Source organism: Morus notabilis, unplaced genomic scaffold (assembly GCF_000414095.1).
Source record: "Morus notabilis unplaced genomic scaffold, ASM41409v2 Scaffold794, whole genome shotgun sequence".
NCBI classification, from domain to species: domain Eukaryota; kingdom Viridiplantae; phylum Streptophyta; class Magnoliopsida; order Rosales; family Moraceae; genus Morus; species Morus notabilis.
The window spans coordinates 418,775-440,030 of NW_010359940.1; the positions used below are offsets into that span (position 1 = coordinate 418,775).

At 36.4% G+C, this 21,256-nt stretch overlaps 2 protein-coding genes across 3 annotated transcripts in view; one reads left to right on the forward strand and one right to left on the reverse strand.

Moving 5' to 3' along the window:
- Positions 1 to 5,048: 5,048 nt before the first annotated feature.
- On the forward strand, positions 5,049 to 13,174 carry LOC21402122 (probable UDP-N-acetylglucosamine--peptide N-acetylglucosaminyltransferase SPINDLY). 2 transcript variants are annotated; one of them, XM_024163893.1, is made up of 18 exons: positions 5,049 to 5,387; positions 5,968 to 6,392; positions 6,749 to 6,910; positions 7,025 to 7,200; positions 7,312 to 7,387; positions 7,891 to 8,019; positions 8,101 to 8,220; positions 8,316 to 8,384; positions 8,463 to 8,544; positions 9,155 to 9,249; positions 9,677 to 9,741; positions 10,091 to 10,289; positions 10,691 to 10,885; positions 10,976 to 11,070; positions 11,209 to 11,344; positions 11,464 to 11,681; positions 11,821 to 11,948; positions 12,400 to 13,174. In XM_024163893.1, exons 2-18 carry the CDS (start codon positions 5,994 to 5,996, stop codon positions 12,765 to 12,767), a joined length of 2,712 nt encoding a protein of 903 aa, XP_024019661.1. In that variant the 5' UTR covers positions 5,049 to 5,387; positions 5,968 to 5,993; the 3' UTR covers positions 12,768 to 13,174. The 2 variants fall into 2 exon arrangements, with proteins under 2 accessions (XP_024019661.1, XP_024019662.1); XM_024163894.1 differs by having other exon boundaries at positions 5,972 to 6,392.
- A 2,125-nt stretch (positions 13,175 to 15,299) lies between these two features.
- Positions 15,300 to 21,256, reverse strand: part of LOC21402123 (peptidyl-prolyl cis-trans isomerase CYP18-2) — a 12,258-nt gene continuing 6,301 nt past the window's right edge. The window contains exons 5-6 of the mRNA XM_024163906.1: positions 16,044 to 16,128; positions 15,300 to 15,540 (exon numbers count right to left, since the gene is read on the reverse strand). Of these exons, the coding sequence (XP_024019674.1) occupies positions 15,495 to 15,540; positions 16,044 to 16,128 (131 nt within the window). The 3' untranslated portion in view covers positions 15,300 to 15,494. The remainder of the gene's footprint in view (positions 15,541 to 16,043; positions 16,129 to 21,256) is intronic.

Sequence of the window (21,256 nt, forward strand, 5' to 3'; positions counted from 1 at the left end):
ATAGAGCAACGTTCCCAAGAAAGATTGGTGGGGTGAGGCCCACTTAAGTACCAACTTTCCTAGACAGAACTCCATCAGATTGCACTTTCCACGTAACCACACAATTATTCTCAAAATCAATTTTGAAATTTTATTGAATAAATTATGAAATGAAATCTAAACGATGGAAACTATTCCTAAAGTCAAATGCCTAAATCTACCAAATTATGAAATTCCTAGATTAGGAATCTAAATTAGTAAACTAATTACAACCTAATCACAATCCTAAAAGTTAATAAAGACTTAAAAAGAAAAAATAAATTAGGCAACAATATAATAGTCAACAATTAAAATATACAAATGGGGAAAAAAATAAAATCGTAATCTATCAAAAGTAAATGATTAGAAAATCAAATCAAGGATACTTTAAATTATTAAAAAGGAAAGATAGATTACACTGAGAAAGTTGCCAATTTAAACAAATCCTATAGATTAACTCCTACCAATTAATAAGGAAAAATTATAGGAAAGTGAAGTAGAAAAAGATTTTTTTTATTAATAATATAAAGAAATAAAAAGAAAGGAATATACGCGGAGATTTAAGGTGGCAGCTACTAACTACTTTTTTTTAAATAAGAAACGAGAAAGAGAAGAAGAAAAAAAAAATGTATATTTACCTCTTTGGCTCAAAAATCTATTGATCACTCTCGCTTGTAGCACCTCCCCAGCAACGGCGCTAAAATTTAATTAACGTTCAAAAGTGTTGTTCACAAACAGTCAATTGTAGGATAGAATGGCGGTCGTATCCACAGAGAGGTAACAAAATAAATAAAAAAGATTAGCATAATAAGAGCGTTAGAGAACAAATAAATTAAAGTAAAAGAAGATTTTTGAGATTTTATTGCAAATAAAATAGAAAGGGGAAAAGATTTGTGTGAATGAAATTCAGTAGTGAAAACAATGAGGCGTCAAGAATCCCTTATGTTTCATTCACTAATTCAAGTCTTGATTCACAAATAGAAGTATCGAGTAAATTAAATCCTTACATTAAAATCAAAAAGATTATTATTACCAGTTATCCAAAATCAACAACATATCAAATTGACAATATTGCAGTAAAAGACAACTCGTAAAATAATTTAAATAACGAAAGAATACGTGACAAAATTACAAAAGAATACGTGACAGAATTACATAAGAAAAGTGTGACTGAACTTATATAAAAATTGGCACACAATATTTTGAAAAGTAAATGAAAGATAGATGGGATTTAATTCATTCGAATATTGAACATTTCAGCATAAGGAATCAAAAGCCCGAATTGGGTCACTCAACAAAAGGTCATTTCTGACCTCACCAAAAGAGCTCTAGCCTAGCTTGCAAAATATTCTCACAAGTTCTAGAGAGAAAATATGAAAGTGACAGTAAGACAACATAAAACTGAATATTAAAAACTTCTGAAAACCTTAGGCTAACCCCTATTTATAGTGTTCCGAGGTTGCTTGTCAAATAAGAAAATGAATAATCAAAAATGAAAAAAATACAAAATAAGAGGAAAGAAAATAAAATTACTCATTAATTAAGAGAAATCATATATATGATGTGAAGAGGAAATCAGGCAATTCGCAGAGAAGAAATCCGGATTCAGCACCTCATGTGGACACATGTCAAAGCTAGAATGGAGGAAAGGAAAAAGTTGCCACGTGTCGCGCGCAGAGTGGAAGAAGTGTGTTGGCGGTTGGAGACAGCTTGGACCCGCGTTGGATAGGTGGCGCGAGTGGAGAAGAGGAGAAGGCTAGCACGGAGCGAACGTGGGTCCCACGCGGAAGAGAGCTGAACACGCGCTGAAGATCGCATGGAGAGCGGACGCGCCCTGGGATGTTTACGTGCTGGCGACGCGCGCAACGCTAGATTGCGAGAAGAAGTAGGTGCGGATTTTCGCAATGACTGGTAGGGCCCACTTCATTTAGCTAGGCTAAAGGGTGGCATGGCTTTCTCTCTTATTGGCTCAGCTTGTGTGGCTCGGATTGGTTGAAAATATGACTTTCATGGCTTCTTCTTGTGTAATTTTTTACACTGGTTTTCATCTGTAAATAATTAAACAAAAACTAGACAAATTCCAATTAAAAATATTATGAATAAAAATAATGGAATTGTTTAATTAAAGCTTAAATATTTTAATATTATATAAATCAAAAGCAGTATTTAGGGTACATTTTCATGCACTTATCAATGCCATGTCAGTAAATGTTTATTTAATGTTATGAACTAATCTTTAACACATGCCACGTTAGCAAAATCCATTAAAATAATATATTGAAGTGGTTGGATGAGGCATTTTGAATGATTTTCTATATATCAGAGGGTGTTTTGAACTGTTTTGAAAAATTAAGGGGCATTTCAAAACATGGTATGTAGTTCAGGAGAATTTGTAAAAATAATCCTAAAAAAATGATAACAACACAGTATAACATGCTAGTCGATACTTGACCTCAAAATAGGATCACAAGCATACAAAGTATAACTGTATATAATTACTCAAAAATATTGTACATATTATAAATATACTAAAAAGAGCTTAGGAATACTGTACACACACAGTACACTGTTCAAACTATTCAGTATGAAATTCCTAATTTGTCCCTTCTTTTTCTTCTCTTTTTCCTCTCCTGGGTTGGGGTTATTTCTGTCTTTTCAGTATTATGTTGGGCGATTGGACGGATTTGCCCTCAATTTTTAAAGATCCCATTTGTTTGTGGTTGGTTTCAACTCTAGAAATATTTTTTCTTTTTTCATTATCTGTTTTCGAAAACCACCTAAAGTCCCAACTATAAAATGATTTTTCATTATCTCAATTGAAAGTTATGAGCCTCCCAATATCCAATAAGATATAAATTTAGAATGATAACATTGAGATTTCATTAAAAAAAAAAATCAGTGGTACAGTACCAGCAGCATCAAATTTTCAACATAAAAATTTGTGTATTTTAATTTATTTTTATGGAAATATTGTCGTTATACAAAAAAGAAAAAAAAGCGTTATATGAAAAAAATATTTTTAAGCCAAAAATTTTCATCGGTTCTACTAAATTATCATATCTTTCTTAATTTTAGATTACTATGATGTGCTCTAATAATTATAAATTATGTCTTATTTCCTTTATCTTTTAGGTTATTTATCTTTTTACCTATATTTGATGGTTATTCATAAAATATACACTTCGTTTTAGATCGTTGCAAATGTATGCCATCAATTTATATAGGCCAATGTATACATTTTCTCAGTCAATGACCAATTCGAAAATGACCAAACTATTCTCGAGGGAAACAACAAAAACAAAATCAAAAGCCCAAAAAATTCTAAATAGGAAAAAAATTAGAATATTTTAGGGGCCTCGTCGTTGGGCCCAAGAGGGTGAGGGGTTAGGTGGTTGTCAAACATCTTGGTTAGGGTAGGAAGGAGGCATTGAACATCTCGGCCATGGCGTTGAATTTGATTGGTGTTGGCATGTCGATCTCCGTGAGGAGACGGGTGTTGCGTTTGAGTACGCTTTATGAATAATCTTAAAATACAGGGACTCAACTAAATTGTTGTTTAGAATTCAAATTATAATTTAGGATTTAAATTGATGTTTGGTAGAAGATAATTTAAGGATAATTCAAATTATTAATAATGATTTAGATCTTTAGATTTTAGAATTCACCATTCCTTCTGAATTTTAACAATCTTAATGGTTTTTTTACATTGAAAATAATTATGATTCTACTTTTTATTTCTTTTCAATTTCAAGCTTAAAAATGTCATAATTTTTTCATTTTAATTCTAATTGAGATCATCTTTTTTAATGTGTGTATAATGAAGAGATGAATAAATCCTCATCTATATTACATATTTTTAGATGTCATTTACAATGAGATTTTATAAGATTTGTTACAAAACTCTAATAGCAGTTTTCAACACTTTATTCAAATATAGTTCAGATTTTATTCCAAATTCAAATTACAATTTATTTACATATCCAAACACCGTTTCGAATCACAATTCAATGTACCACAATTCAAATCACCACGCTCAAACTAAGAGCCCGTTTAGTTCATAGTTTTGAACAACAAAGTTTGAATAGAAATTTAAATTTTGTGAGAGAACACTGTAGCAAAAAAGTTTAAACAGTAGTTCGAACCTATAAAACAAACAAGGGCTAAATCAACAATTTGAATTGTTGAACAAAACAAGGCCAAAAGAATCTTGACAAATACCTTTTAAAAGTGTGTGAGTCTTAATTTTTACCTCACTCTTAATTAATACCTTTCGGGTCAAATAACTATATTAACAAAATGATACTAATTAAGAAATTAATGGTAATTTTTAACATTTTTTTTAAATACAGTTCGGATTTTATTCTTAATTCAAATTACAATTTATTTGTATATCTAAACACCGTTTTGAATCACAATTCAATGTACCACAATACAAATCACCACAACTCAAACTAAGAGCATGTTTAGTTCATAGTTTTGGACAACAAAGTTTGAATAGAAATTTAAATTTTGTGGGAGAAAATATTGTAACAAAAAAGTTTAAACAGTAGTTCAAACCTATAAAACAAACAAGGGCTAATTTAACAATTTGAATCGTTAAACAAAACAAGACCAACATAATCTTGACAAATACCCTTTAAAAGTGTGTGAGTCTTAATTTTTACCTCACTCTTAATTAATACTTTTCTGGTCAAATAATTATATTAACAAAATGATACTAATTAAAAATAAGAGGTAAAAATTTAGACGCATATATTTTTAAAAATAAGTTCAACAATTTTCTAAAAAAAAAATACAAGATATAAAAGAGATAAAAAAACCTTTTTTTCCCCTTTTTTGAAGACGTAATAATATTTTGACTAGGTTTGATCTACCGACAGTAACCCTTGAATTTGAGCCATGGAAGTAATGAAATAAGTTTTGAGGGGAGAAAAAAAGAAAAATCCTAAAATTTAGGGCAGCGGTACATAAGCAAATAAGGTAAATAAACATGGTTTAAACACACAGAGAGCTTCTCTCTCACCCTCCTCAATTGCCCAAAACGTTGGAATTAACGGACGGAGAGTAGACGGACGCCATTGGAGCCGCTTCTTTTTCTCTCTCCTCTCTCTGTGGGTTTTTTGGAGGCGCCGAACCTCTGCGTCCTAGAGAGAGGGAGTGGCGAGACATTCGTCCGTCTCCAACCTTATTTCTTCAACTCTCTCTCTAGCTTTTTCTCTCTAGAGCTTTCTGGTTCTTCTTTACATCGCAGAGAGCTGTGAAGACCTTGAGTCTTTGGCTGTGTTGGTCTTCGCTATGTGCTGCTACTCCATTTAGGTTTTACTCACCAAGGAAGAGGAGAAGGAACTTGCCGACCTTGGAGGAAAGATGTAGGTTTTTCAAAAGCCCTAATTTCCTCCCCTTTCTCTCTCTAAGTTTACTTTTTTTTTTTATTTCCTGCTATTTGTTTGCTTGCTGAAATTGATCTCGTTTGTTTGGCAAAATGTTATAAGTCTTGGACAAATTTCTACTTTGTTGTTGGTTTTTTGGTTCTTTGTTGTTGTTTTTTTGGGTTCTTTGGCATAGTTTTGATTATACCTTAGGGTTTTATTGGTGTTCAGTTTATGAATGAGTAACTAATATGATCGAGCTATATAGGGCTCTTGTTTGTCGGAGTATTTACAACCGTAAAGGCTTTGTTTTTAAGTGGGTTTGTTTTTGCATAGGTTTTCTCGTGATAATGATGTTCTTATGCATCGACAAACATTGTGTTGTAAAACTTTGTTGTGGATTTATTGAACGTCATTGTGATGGTAAAATATTTGGTTTTAGTTAGTTGTATGTTTATGTGGTACAAGACGAAGTTTCTAATAGTTTTTAGAGGGAAAAACTCCTACGGCTTTGTGGCTTTATATTGAAAATATTTACTTTAAAGTTTGAAGTTGCTTATGCGTAGTTGTTTTGGGTCAGAAAGGTGCGTTTTTGGCCGTGTCTGAATGGAACGGACAGAAAAGGATGTCGGGAATGGGAAGGACAGGGACCTGATTGGTGAAAATGGGTTCTTGAAAGGCGCACAGCCTTCTCCTAGTACTAGTGGCTCTCTCATTTGTCTCACGAGTTTCGAAGGGAAAGATGCTCTTTCTTATGCCAACATTCTCCGATCGAGAAACAAGTTTGTTGATGCGCTTGCACTTTATGAGAATGTCTTGGAGAAAGATGCTGGGAATGTGGAAGCTCATATTGGAAAAGGGATATGCCTACAGATGCAGAACATGGGAAGGCTTGCCTTTGACAGTTTTGCGGAAGCCATCAGGTTGGATCCCCAGAATGCCTGTGCACTCACGCACTGTGGTATTTTGTACAAAGATGAGGGCCGCCTAGTAGATGCTGCTGAGGTATGCAAAAATGTTTTATATGTTTTGTTGGCTAATTCATTGTGCAAAGTTATTTTTTGGAACTATTGCAGTAAATTGTACTTTCATTCAGCAAAAAGAACAGTTTTAATTCTGTAATGTATAAGATTCTTAAGCTTGTCTTAGTATTTAGGTAATGCTTTTAAGTTTTCATAATTCCAGCTTTTTGCACATTCTTGAAGATTAAGCTTGATCCAGTTTTCACCTCTAAGTTGTTTTTATACGTTCTTAGTAGTGAATTTGTACTATTCATTTGTTATACATCTGTGCTCCATATCGTTGCTTGGCTGTTAAAGATGTTTTCAAACAGTTTGCAAATTAATTTTGCTTTGAAACAGTCATATCAGAAGGCTTTAACAGCGGATCCTTCGTACAAACCAGCCGCTGAATGCCTAGCCATTGTATTGACAGATCTTGGAACCAGCTTAAAGCTTGCTGGCAATACTCAGGAGGGAATTCAGAAATATTTTGAAGCTTTAAAAATTGATCCGCTTTATGCAGTAATTTCAAACTTCTCATTTCCACTTTTCTTTCTTCCTCCCTTTTTTTGCCTTCTATTTATTCTTGTTTTGTGTACAAATATTCCTAAATATGTCAATACATTATAAATGCAGCCCGCATATTACAACCTTGGTGTTGTTTACTCCGAAATGATGCAATATGATGTGGCTCTTAATTACTATGAGAAGGCTGCATCAGTGAGGCCTATATATGCTGAAGCATATTGCAATATGGGTGTCATTTATAAGAATCGTGGTGAGTTGGAGACAGCTATTGCTTGTTATGAGAGGTAGGCCGGCGGCTTCTAGTATAAACCTGCTATTTTCTGTTTGCAATCCTTCTTGACGATCTAAATAGGGGACATGTTTATGACATTGCATGCATTTTCATGGTTCTTCAGGTGTTTGGCCGTTTCACCAAACTTTGAGATTGCAAAGAACAACATGGCTATAGCCTTGACAGACTTAGGAACAAAGGTAATGTTTCATCCTATATACTGGTTTGTAGGTCACGCACTATCTTATCTGAGTTTAGTATAACCATTTTTGTTTGCCTGTTAAAATTTTTAAACTGGCTTGAAGTTCTGCTTTTTGTTAATTGTGCCAAGAACATGGCATTCCTGGTTGCCCTGAAATTTATGTTTAAGTTACAAGCACATGAAAGCAGAAATTTGGTGAAAAATCCCATTATCAAGAAACTTCAGAATTTACCAACAAAAGTTCACATTCATGAGTCATTTGTGAGGAGGATACTCTGAAATCATGATTCGTATGTTATGGCTGGTAAAAAATTTTTTTTTTTTTTTTTTTTTTTTTTTTTTTTCCATGGAACTTGTCCAATGATCTATTCAATCAACTTGTGATCGTTTGTGACTGATATCCTTTACTATCCTATCCTTTCAACAGAAACTATTCTGCTTTCATCATATGAAACTATTCTGCCTTTGTATATCTGAGTTTGGATTCAGTTATATGTTTAGGTTAAATTGGAGGGAGACATTAATCAAGGTATAGCGTACTACAAGAAGGCTTTGTACTATAATTGGCACTATGCTGATGCGATGTATAATCTTGGAGTTGCTTATGGTGAAATGCTCAAGTTCGACATGGTAAAGAACTCAGAGAACTCTCTTAACTGGTGCCTTAATCTGATTGTTAACTTTATTAAGTCAGCGAACAAAAATGTGCAGGCTATTGTATTTTACGAACTTGCTTTCCACTTTAATCCCCATTGTGTGGAGGCATGTAATAATTTGGGAGTGATATACAAAGACAGAGACAATCTCGACAAAGCAGTAGAGTGTTATCAGGCAATTTTTTAAACCTAAACATTTTTTGTAATTTTTTTCTTTTTTTGCGTCCTATTGAGTTAGAGTGCCTGACAAAGTCATCATTGTTGTTGCAGATGGCTCTGTCAATCAAGCCAAATTTCTCACAGTCATTGAACAATCTTGGTGTTGTCTACACTGTTCAGGTTGTGTAATAACCCCCCTGATGATATGCTCTAGATGAACAAGTGACATACAGTAACTAACCTTGTTTCTATTTGCAGGGGAAAATGGATGCTGCAGCAAGCATGATTGAGAAAGCCATTATTGCAAATCCATCATATGCAGAAGCATATAATAACTTGGGTCTCTATCTTTTCCTTGCTTTCTCTGGATTTTTGTTACTTATTTCCTGCTACGTTTCTCTCTAGACAATGTTGTGCAATATTTAACTTTGTTTTGGTAGGTTGTAAAAATAGATTTTTTTTCCCGTTTTTGGAGGTTGTGGTAACCAATGTCGTTAATGTTGTTAGAGTTACCAAAGCTAGCTTTGCTATTGGATGAGAGAGACTTTTAGAGTTGTGAAATTAACTGTTATTAAGTAATTGAATTCTAAAATTCTTTTGGCTTGTTGATTTCTGCTGATTTGCTATCTCCAAGAAGGATATAAGTGAGAAAAGGAGTATGTAATCCAAAAAAAAAAAAAAAAAAATCCCCATGCTAAGCTCTACTTTCTCTGTAACTATAATGTTGAACGAAGTAATTGAGCCTCAATTACTTACTCGCACTTGTGGTTTCTTACTTCCTGTAATAGAGATTTCAGTCTTTTCATTGCTTCTTCGTACCTTTTAGTTTCTAGAAGTCGTTAATTGTCTGGTTTTGGTGTCTATTCCAGTTTTATCCCTCCTTCCCACTTTTTTCCCTCCCACTCTTTCTTAATGCTGCTTTGTTGACGGTTTAAACTTTTTGGCTGTAGGTGTTCTTTATAGAGATGCTGGCAATATTTCTCTAGCTGTGGATGCTTATGAAAGATGTCTCAACATTGATCCTGATTCTCGAAATGCAGGCCAGGTGTTGTAGCTTTTGTTTATTTAATTATGTTAGACTAAGTCTTATAATCTTATAACTTTTGGTTCTACATTTCAGGCTTTCTTGCCTGGAAAACTTGAGTGATAATTTCTGGTCACTTGGCCGGGACCTGATCAGGCGGGATGTTTTACTGTGTTGGCTTGTGTTGATACACTTTGTTGAGGACTGGGTTTAAGTTGGATGAAGTTTTATATAAACTAAATGGACAATAACATGAAAATCAATTTTTGCCAACTTTGTTTGACGCCCTAAAGTTGTGTATTGATAATCTTAAAAATTTTTGACATTGAGTTTCAACGGCAGTTTTTTCCCCCTCTAGTTGTTATTATTTACATGAGAGTAGTTATCTGTTACTTGAGAGTATGGCTTCTCTGTACCTGCTTATATTTTCTTGATCTTCCCCCTGCAGAATCGATTGCTTGCTTTGAACTATATAAATGAAGGAAATGATGATAAACTTTTTGAGGCTCACAGGTTCTTACATAGTTCCTTTTACGTTGAATTGCTTTTTCATTAATTCCTTGACCACTATTCCGATATACATATTTGTGTTCTTATGATTAAGATTAAGGTATACAATAGATGATATTGTCCAACCCACGAGCATAGGAGGTCATAAAACTGATCCAATATCTAGGTCTTTCCTTCCATGAGTTTTCTTTCTCTACTTTTGGTAATCATCTATCTACATATATTTATGAATCACTGCTGATTAAAGACATGATAGGCGGTTTCTATCTTCCTTGTGGAAGTTTACTGTGGCATATAGCACTAAATATGAGTAGAAGTTTGAAATCTTTTGTCTTTGGAAATTATGCTGCAGGGATTGGGGTAGGCGCTTTATGAGGTTATATCAACAATACACTTCATGGGACAACCCCAAGGATCCAGAGCGGCCCCTTGTGATTGGATATATATCTCCTGATTATTTTACTCATTCTGTGTCATATTTCATAGAAGCTCCCCTTTCACATCATGACTATGCGAACTACAAGGTGGTGGTTTATTCAGCAGTTGTGAAGGTATAAGCATCTTGAGTACTCATTGTCCATTTTGCTACCTGTAGTCCTATGCATTTGTATGTTCTCGTTGTCCACTGTTTGAAGTGTTTGCTAATGCCATAAAAAATTTCATTTCTACCATTGTCATTCACAACTTCAGCACTCTTAACTGCCATTGTCTACCACTGTTTGAGTGAATGCCATTGCCATTATCCTTCCTGACAAAAGCATTTCTGCTGTGCCCTGTAGTTATGGAAAGTGGTTTCACTCAATGGTTTCCAGTGAATGGACATTTGTTCTCGGGCGTTGCACCTTCATTTTATGCAACAATGCCTTAACAACATGCATATTTTTAGGTCATGCTAACGGTTTGATAGTTACCATATCTGCACCAAGAACTGACTGTAATAATAATGCTGCAGGGGGATGCAAAAACTACCAGGTTTAGAGACAAGGTGTTAAAGAAGGGCGGGATTTGGAGAGATATCTATGGGATTGACGAGAAAAAGGTTGCAAGCATGGTTAGAGAAGATAAAATAGATATCTTGATTGAACTTACCGGTCATACAGCCAACAATAAGTTGGGAACAATGGCATGCCGACCTGCACCAGTTCAGGTATGGTCGAACAGAGCTATATTTAAAATAGCATAAATCCCTAATAAAATAAAAACTAAAAGTTATTCTTATATTAATCCGCATCAACAGGTCACTTGGATTGGTTACCCAAACACTACTGGCTTGCCAACAATTGATTATAGGATTACTGATTCACTAGCAGATCCTCCTAATACAAAACAGAAGTAAGTACTTTTCTTTTTTGTTAATTATTGTCCCATATTTTCCCAAAATTTGAGTCAAATTTATAGTCTAGAGAAAGATCAGTGATACTTCCTTTTAATTTTATTATCCTATGATACAGTGCTCTTGTTAAATGACAGGCATGTTGAGGAGTTGGTTCGATTACCAGAATGCTTCCTTTGTTATACGCCCTCCCCTGAGGCTGGTTCTGTATCTCCTACTCCTGCTCTCTCCAACGGATTCATTACATTTGGTAGCTTTAATAATTTAGCTAAGGTATTGGATAGGTTGTATTTCAACTAATATTTTTCTATAGTTAAAGAGTATTGAAGTAAACCTTCAGTACTTAGACCAGTTTTTATTTAATTAATGGTCTTTTCCCTTCCCTCCATTAGATTACACCTAAAGTGTTGCAAGTTTGGGCAAGGATATTGTGTGCAGTTCCAAATTCTCGCCTCGTGGTGAAATGTAAGCCTTTTTGTTGCGATAGCGTGCGACAAAGATTTATTTCGACATTGGAGCAGCTGGGTTTGGAGCCACTACGCGTTGATCTTCTGCCTCTAATTTTACTCAACCATGATCACATGCAAGCCTATTCTCTTATGGACATAAGGTAAAATTTGAATTATTTTTCTTAAACTGGTAAGCTAGAAGTTTTTTTGATATATTGATGTATCTTCTATGAAAATTTGGCGATGTAATTAACCAATGTTATGTCTCATAGGCTTTATATTTGTGTTTTTGTGATGTAGCCTGGATACTTTTCCATATGCTGGAACAACTACAACGTGTGAATCTTTATACATGGGAGTTCCATGTGTTACTATGGCGGGTTCAGTACATGCTCATAATGTTGGTGTGAGTCTTCTCAGCAAAGTTGGTGAGCAGCTTTCTAATCCGCTTGTTAATTGTACATGGATTTTTATTAGCATAGTTTTTTGACTTGTTTTTATGCAAGCATATTTTTTGTTTGTAACGCCCAATATTTAGGGCCAGAGGGACAAATAATTTGCAAGGTTACAACACCTATCATTATTCCCCATCGTTCTACTCTCTTTTCATCCAATATATTGTAGGATAAAGATATATGACCTACGTGCAAAATTTCTCATCTGTCATCGGTCCCTTCCCCACAAGTTGGTCCACCATAGTTGGAGCTCTGGATTTTCTTTTGTTAATTCTTAGCTGCTGCAAGGCTCGACTTTTTGTTTTTGTTTATATTTTGTTCTTACTAATGTTGTCAACACGTTATTTACTTCCGTAGAATGTAGATCCTTATCGCTCTAAAAGTAAAAGTGCACATCTGATTCAGTGATATTTATATTCCGCAGGGTTGGAACGTTTGATTGCCAAAAACGAGGATGAGTACGTACAATTGGCACTGCAGTTGGCTTCTGATTTTACAGCACTATCAAATCTGAGGACGAGTCTTCGAGACCTTATGGCCAAGTCCCCTGTGTGTGATGGACCGAACTTTGCTCGCGGCTTGGAGTTGACATACCGGGACATGTGGCGCAGGTACTGTAAAGGTGATGTCCCATCTTTAAGGCAGATGGAAATGCTACAACAACATGTCGTTCCTGAAGAACCAATCACAAAAGTCTCAAAAGAAGGCCCTCCCAATTCTATTAAGAGCAATGGGTTTAATGTCGCTCCACCCTCAACGCATCTGTCCAGTGGTGAAGAAAATGGAGTTTAGTCCACTGCAAACCTTAAAGCGAGCTGACCGAAACCAAACCTGATCGTTAAAGATCTGAGGCTTTGAGATTTGGGAGATGGGTTTGGTCTGGACTTGTAGTCATCTTGTTGGGTTGCAGAGAACACCTCAAGTACCTAAACTGTGTCTGTTGCAATTGAAGCTGGTTGATATATCGCCGTAACTGTCGGTTTCATTACTTAAGGTCACATTCTTTTGAGTAAACGGTGCTGACAAGGAGTCAGCCTGATATCTGGCTGCATGAAAAAGAATTAAGAAACAGAGGATTGGAAAAGACCAGAAGCTATAAGTTGATATTTTATATAGCTGATTTTTACTGAACACTAGGATTGGTATTTGTAAATCATTAGGTGAATTTTATTTATTTAAAGGCTGCATTTTATTTTTGATGAAATGGCATTATTTGTGAAATTGTGTGCATTGCGTGTTTAGGAATTGTCGTTTGTGAGACGCTGCCTTTCTTTTTTTTTTTTTCAGTGGTTACCGTTGTCTTTTCGCTCATACTGTTGTCGTTTCTTGCGCCTTCAGTGTTACATGAGTCAAAATCAACACTATTTGTGTAATTTGTGCGAAAATCCAAGATGGTTGCCTATTCTCTACTTTTGTCTTATGAGTGTCCCTTAAGTTATACTTTTTTGGATTAATTTTAAAAAATTCTCTCAATTATGACCCTTTTAACATTTTATCTCTTGAATTTTAAAAAGTAATATCCGTTCTTATTTTATTTTGTTAACAAGTTTTATCTTTTTGTTATAATAAGTGATAGAAATCGTCACATATCAGATACATAATCTATCTGAAGAGAGTATTATCGTAAATTAACCTGTAACAAGCCTAGATTATTAAGGGTTCGTTTGGTATGAGAATTTAAATTATGGTGATTCTAATCATGATTTTGAAATCAGAACCATGATTCATGATTTTGGGTTCAAATCATGATTCTAAAACAATGATTCAGAATTAAAGAATTAAGGGTTTGAATCACCTTGAATCAAGAGGGAGGTGGTTTTAGAATCATGAGTGATTCTGGTTTAAAACATCACATCAGATTCTAAATCATCCAAACTAAATATTGATTTAGAATTACTATAAACAAACACTGATTCTGAACTAAGATTCAACATTATGATTTTGGATTCATCTACCAAACGAAATATAAAAAAAAAAAAAAAAAAAAAAACTCAAATGTGTTAAAAAAAACCCCCATTTTAACACAGTTATTTGAATTCTCCAACCGGAGACCAATCTCCCACAGATCAAAACCAAGATCAAAACCAATATGAAAAATATAAATGATTCCAACAAAGAAAATGAAAAAAAAAAAAAAAAAAAAACCTTGAATTTATCGTTTGTATTTAGGATATTTATTTGTGATGTTCAATTTCTATCCTCCAAAGATATTGCATTAGCTGGACAAACCATTTGACAAGGCCTTGAGCAGTCAAGAGGACAATCGTCAGGATCAAATTCTGTTAAGAAAGCAGATCATAAACTTAGAACTCATTTTGCGTTCATTCTTAGCCTAAGTTGGTTTTGGAAGAAAAAACAAGCTTGTTCTAAAGTTTATAACAAATCCCAAGACATACCAGCCTTGCGAAAATGAAGATCTTCATCATCATTAACATTGATCATGACCCAAGGCCTTGGAAGATGAAAAATCTGTGGCTGCTTCAATTCTCTCGTTCATCACACTCACAATTGATGCATCAGCAACACAGTTTAAAAGAGAAAAACTTATTTTTCTCAGTGTAAACAAGAGAGAGATTTCTGATAATGTCGAATATTTGAGCAGTTTGTTTAGGAAAATGTCGAAAATGAAAAGAGGAAAGAATTATATATAATTTCAAAAATGAAGAATTATTTACTAGAAGGGTATAAGCGTAATTACACTTTCAATTCTCATTAAATAAGTGACACGTAACGATTTCCATCACTTATTATAACAAAATGATAAAATTTGTTAACGGAACAAAGTTTGAGATAAATATATATTACTTTTTAAAATTCGAGAGGTACAGTGTTAAAAGGGTCATAGTTCGAGAAGAATTTTAAAATTAATCCTACTTTTTGCTAAGATTTATTTTTTTATTTTTTATTTTTTAAAGTACTCTAGCACCTCTTAGGCGATTTGAACATTTGATTTAACCTTGATATATGAACAGAGGTTTCTGAATTGTGATCTAAACTAGCGCTTTGTACGAATATATAATAAAGTAAAATTGGTAATAAAATTTCAATGTTTATTTATATAGTTAGAAAATAAGGGTTTGAATTATGAAAAAAAGTCAGTGTAGAGGGACGTTTTAGTTTGTTTAATACCATCTCACATATATATTAGACTAATTTTGGGGAGGTTTCAACTTTCAAATCCTTAAATCATGAGTTTGAACCGGATTTTAACATTCGAACCGCACCCTTTTTGTCTATTCCAAGCATTACTCCAGATTAGATTTGCTCTTCACGTTGAAACCAAGAAAAATTCTTACCACCCTAAATCATGTGGTTAAAAGAAAATATGAAAAAGAAACTGCCGGTAAAACAGTTGGAAGTATAATTCGTAAATCTACATCTCCCAGCTCTAAGTTTCTTTAAGCATACCCAAATACAGGGGCTTAAACATACACTTTGGTTAAATCCTTAGAAACTAAAACCAAGTGCTTGACTGCACAAGGAAACAGGCTTAATAGTGCAGAGAGCAGCTACATGTCTCTAATCTTTCACGACAGTCCGTAGAATCTTTACTTCATGAATGGGTCTGCATTGGCCCAAAAAAACGCGTGTCAGAGCAAAAAACTAACAATGGCACTTCTTCAAGCTTTGTACAATTAGCATTTAGGAGATGATGAAACAGTTGGAGCTTAATTGCACACAGAAAAGCTATTCAATGACCTCTACTACACCATCAAATATGATGAAATATGAAAGTGTCAGCATTGGATTATTGCCAAGGGTGTAGGACACCAACTTTATAACGTCCTGTTCGATGATCGATTCTCTGGGAGGAACCAGACTAAAAGAGCTATTTAGTATTCAAAATTTCAGATTCTGAACCTTTGGTTCTTTTGGTACCTTCAATCGTCCCCACAGATATTGATTATTCTCAACTTTTTCACACGCGCGCACACAAAAAAAAAAAGAAAAAGAAAAAAGAAAAAAGAGTATAATAACGTAAAACAATCAGATATGAGATTTGCAAATGTCACCTCTAACCTATTATGAACCAAACCCCACCAATAAGTACATCAGCGGAAGACATACCTATCATTATTATCAGTCTGGACGCTCCCAAGTCTTTTGATGATTTCCATCCCTCTACATACTCTTCCAAAGATTGTGTGCTTTCCTGGATGACACAAATATTGGATAAAGCATTATTAGCACATAATACCTTTCTGCTACTATACATACTGACATGTGACAAACATTAACTAGAAGAGAAAAGTTGTAGTTTTCATTCACATGAAAGCTCATTTATCGACAAAAATTTGATTCACAGCCACTGAAGAAATGAAACAAAAATAGTTGAACGCTGATAGTGAGAGAAGGCATAATTTCCTCGTGATGAGATTCATGACTATTTTATTATTATTATTTATTTTTTATACAACACGGGATTGAATCCGCAACTCCCCAACCAAACCCCCCAGTGCCACAAGACCAAGAGGTCTTAGGCGATGAGATTCATGTCTATTTAGACATCATGTATGGTATTTAGCTTTTAAGCTCTCTAGACATCATGTACGGTATTAGGCCTTATTCATTTCACCGATTCGAGTTTTCAATTCTGTTGGAATATTTGCTTATTTTGAATTTAAGGAAAAATGTGTACAACTGTACAATTGTAGATTATGGGAGATTTTGGGTAATTTCCTAATTGATATAGGAATGCCTGATTTGTAGGGGCTTGACTAGGAAGATCCTAGAATATTTTATGTTTAATTTTCTGATTTTGTGTACAGGGATAAATATACCCTAACATGTAACGTTTTTATTGAATCAATAGAATTCCTCTACCGCCTTCATGGTATCAGAGCCACGACTCTGGGAATTCTAACTTTTTTCTGCCTTCATAGCCATTGGTGTTTCAATTTTCTGGCTCACTTATGAGGCCTTAATTGCCGCTTCATCTCTCACTGATCTTTCCGCTCCTGTTTTTCCTTGGTCTCATAATTCTTGAACCAAAATCAACATGTCTGAAGAATCCGGAACAGTTGTGTCGAGGGCAACTGAACAAAGAACGGAAACTGTTGTTCACAAGGCCATTGGAGAGCTTCAAACAGTTCAGGCTACAGTTCAGGCTACATACAAACTCAACGGGAAGAATTATCTCCAGTGGTCTCAATTTGTGAGAACCTCACTAAAAGGGCGCGGAAAATTGAGCCACCTTCTTGGAACCGGACCCGATGCAAGTGATCCGAAATTCACGGCATGGGATGAACAAGACTCACTGATTATGTCTTGGCTGTGGGACTCAATGATCCCTGAAATCAGTGGGACTTGTATGTGTTTATCTACTGCCAAGGAGATTTGGGAGGCAGTGACGTACTCCAAGGTACGTGATGCTGCACAAATTTACAGAATCAAGATGAAGATTACAGCCACCAAACAAGGAACTCGGACCGTCACAGAGTATGCGACATTCTCAAAAGCCTTTGGCAGGAGATGGACCACTACCAGAACTTGAGAATGAAGTGTAGTGATGATACTGCAATACTCAAAAAGTTTATTGAGAGAGAAAGAATCTTCGATTTTCTCGTTGGTCTCAATGTCGAATTTGATCCTATTCGGGTTCAAGTCTTAGGAAAAGAGGAATTGCCTTCACTAAATAAGACCATCTCTACTATTATTGCTGAAGAAAACAGAAGAGGGGTCATGCTTGAGCCCTAATCAGTTGAAGGATCGGCTTTATTAACACGTCGTATAATGGAGGACAAATCGAAGAACAATGGAGAGAAGACTTCGGCTGCAAGCACTGCAAATTCTGAAACCAGCAGAACCGATTCCAGGCCTGCAAACAAGGACAACCTATGGTGCACATATTGCACACACCAAAGAAAACTGCTGGAAATTACATGGCACAGTTCAAACTGGAATAGAGGATCAAGAAACGGGCAGCAGTGAGGGCAAGCACATATTTCTCAATCTAATGAGAATGCAGCCAATGATGGATCAAGTTCCAGTGGCGGAGAGAGAAGCGAATTCAACAGAGATGACATTGGAAGGTTGAGATCACTTCTCGATTCACTTGAAACTCCAGGTATCTGTTCCTTGGCACACTCAGGTAAACTTCTCCTCTCACATGCTCTAAGTGTCTCAGATTGTAACCTTTCCAGCTCTTGGGTCGTTGACTCGGGAGTGACCGACCATATGACACACCAAGCACACAAATTCCTCACATATAGCCCATGTCCCAGTAGTAGGAAATCACGATTGCTGAATGGATCTATGGCCACTGTGGCCGGCAAAGGAGATATCAAACTAAGCCCATCATTAACTTTGAGAAATGTCCTACATGTCCCAAAGCTCTCCACCAATTTGTTGTCTATTCACCAACTCACAAAGGAATTAAATTGCAGGATCTTATTTTCTTCTGATTCGTGTATATTTCAAGACTAGGTTACGAGGAGAATGATTGGACGTACTAAGGCATGGACTTTACCATGTTGAGTTGCCAGGTGACAAAGGGATTCCACAACCTCCATCTTTTTTGTCAAATCAGTCCTCTCACAATAAAGACCAAATTTGGCTTTACCACCTTCGACTTAGTCATCCGTCTTTTACTGTTCTTAGCGTTATGTTTCCATCTTTGTTTAGGGGTGTCAATGTAAAAGATTTCCACTATGATGTGTGTGAGTTTGCTAAACATTGACGTGTCTCCTTTCCTTTAAGCAATAACAGAACTTCAATTCCTTTTTATTTAATCCATAGTGATATTTGGGGTCCGTCCCGAGTTCATAACATTTCAGGAGCTTGGTGGTTTGTCTCTTTTATTGATGATTGTAGTTGGGTGACATGGCTTTTTCTACTTAAGCAAAAATCTGATGTGAGCACAATTTTTCCTATTTTCCATAATATGGTGAAAAATCAATTTGGCACGAGTATCAAAAGAATACGAACAGATAATGCCAGGGACTATTTTAATCAAACACTCTCTCCTTACTTTCAAAAGGAGGGAATGATTCATGAGTCCTCATGTACTGAAACACCCCAACAAAAGGGGTCGCCTAAAAGAAAAATGGCCACCTTTTGGCAGCAACCCGTGCCCTTCTACTGCATCTCACTTGATAAAATCACATTCCTTCCCGAGTTCTTGACTTCAAAAGTCACAATGGAAGTTTTTTCCAAGTTCTACCCAAATTTCAACACGTCAACTAAATTGGTTCCTAAGGTCTTTGGATGTGTTTCATTTGTCCATGTACATGCTCATAGTAGGGGTAAACTGGATCCTAGGGCAGTTAAGTGTGTCTTCATAGGTTATTCATCCACCAAAAAGGGGTACAAATGCTACCATCCTATGACTCGAAAAACCTATGTCTCTGCTGATGTCACATTTGTTGAACAAGAAAGCTATTTCTCTCATCCTTATCTTCAGGGGGAAATAACATCTATGGAAGATAAGGATTTGTTCTTGTGTGAACCACCGGTTTGTCCTCCTGAGTCTACTATACAATCTGAGTCTTCTGTGGAATCCACCATTGAGCCTATTTTTGACCCATCTGCCTTTAATTCCGAGCTAGATAACCCTATCCAAAACAATCGTGAAGTTCCGTCTCCGACAATGAATCAAATAAGCACAAAACCGCTGCAAGTATACTCAAGGAGGCAAGCTCCCATAGCCCATCCTGTGCAAGTCCGAGAGTCCAACTCCACACTTGGTAATGAGGTAATTTCTTCCTCTATTGGTGCTTCACCCACAATTCATGATCTTGAGCTACCAATAGCTGTAAGGAAAGGTGTTAGACAATGCACACAACACCCATTATCCCACTTTGTATCCTTTGAAAAATTGTCGCCCACACACTATAAATTTCTCACACATCTAAACACCATAGCCATACCCCAAACTATATATGAGGCACTTAGCAATGATGAGTGGAAGTGTTGGGATCCTAGCCTCTACTGATACCGTTAGCTAGCAATTAGTAGACGAGAATTGGCTAGAAGTCCTTTTTATTGAATTCAAACTATTTCTCCAGCAACAAGAAGCTTTAATCGTAGCTCTTGAACTTCAGAAATGGAAGAAATTACAGGAAGAATTACGAAAAGGAAATGCATGAAAGAAGTAAGATAGAGGGGGATTTTCGAGGAATCCCACAACCTCCCAGTATCAATCCAGCACCAAATTCTTCATGTCCTCACCCTCCTCGATGCTCCCCTTAAAACACTCATCCTCTAACCAATTCGCACGCCTCCCCGTAACGGCCTCCTAGCTGGCTATGTCCCCATCCCTGGGCTGATCCATCTCCACTGAGCCTAGCCCATCCTGAACCATCTCATTTGGGCCTGGGCCCGTCCCTTTACCACTCTTGGCCCTTCTAACGTAGACTTTCCGAACCAGAGGTCTAACATCACTCCCCCCTTCGAAGACAACCTTGTCCTCAAGGTTGTAGTAAGGAAATTGTGCCTGGAACATATCCAGCAACTCCCACGTAGCCTCCCAATCCTGTAGACCCTTCCATTTAACCAAAACTTCTGCCACTCTCTTCCCGCCCAAGGAGGTCCACCGGCCCCGGATGACTTCGGCAGGTTCAACCTGTAGCTCCAACTCATCCGAGAGTTGAGGGGGAAGAGGCTGACACCGGGAGTCACTGCCCTTGAATGGTTTTAGCTGGGAAACGTGGAAAACCGGGTGAATTCTTGCTTCTGCAGGTAGCTGAAGGCGATACGCTACCTCGCCTACCTTCTCCAGTACCTCGAAGGGGCCATAAAAACGGGGGGCTAGCTTCTCATTCGGCCTCCGTGCCAAGGACTTGAGGCGGTAGGGCCGCAACTTGAGGAGAACACGTTCCCCAGGAGGGAAGGAAAGCTCTCGACGATGAGCATCGGCAAACCTTTTCATACGCTGTTGTGCTAGCATTAAATGTCCCTTAAGAACATCCAGGAACTCATTCCGTTGCTGAAGTTGTTGGTTGACATCCTCCACTGCCGAGGGAGAGTCCTGGAATCTAGAAACTGTAGGAGGATCCCGCCCATAGACCACCTGAAAAGGGGAGCGCTTCGTTGAGGCATTATAGGTGGTATTGAACCAGAACTCGGCCCACGGCAAATACTGGAGCCACCAGCGAGGTTTGTCACTCACGAAACAACGGAGATACACTTCGATACACCTGTTCACGACCTCAGTTTGTCCATCCGACTCGGGGTGGTAAGCGGAGCTACGACTCAAGTGAGTACCTTGCGCACAGAACAATTCCTTCCAAAACAAACTCATGAATAGCGGATCTCAATCCGTGACGATGGAGCAAGGAATG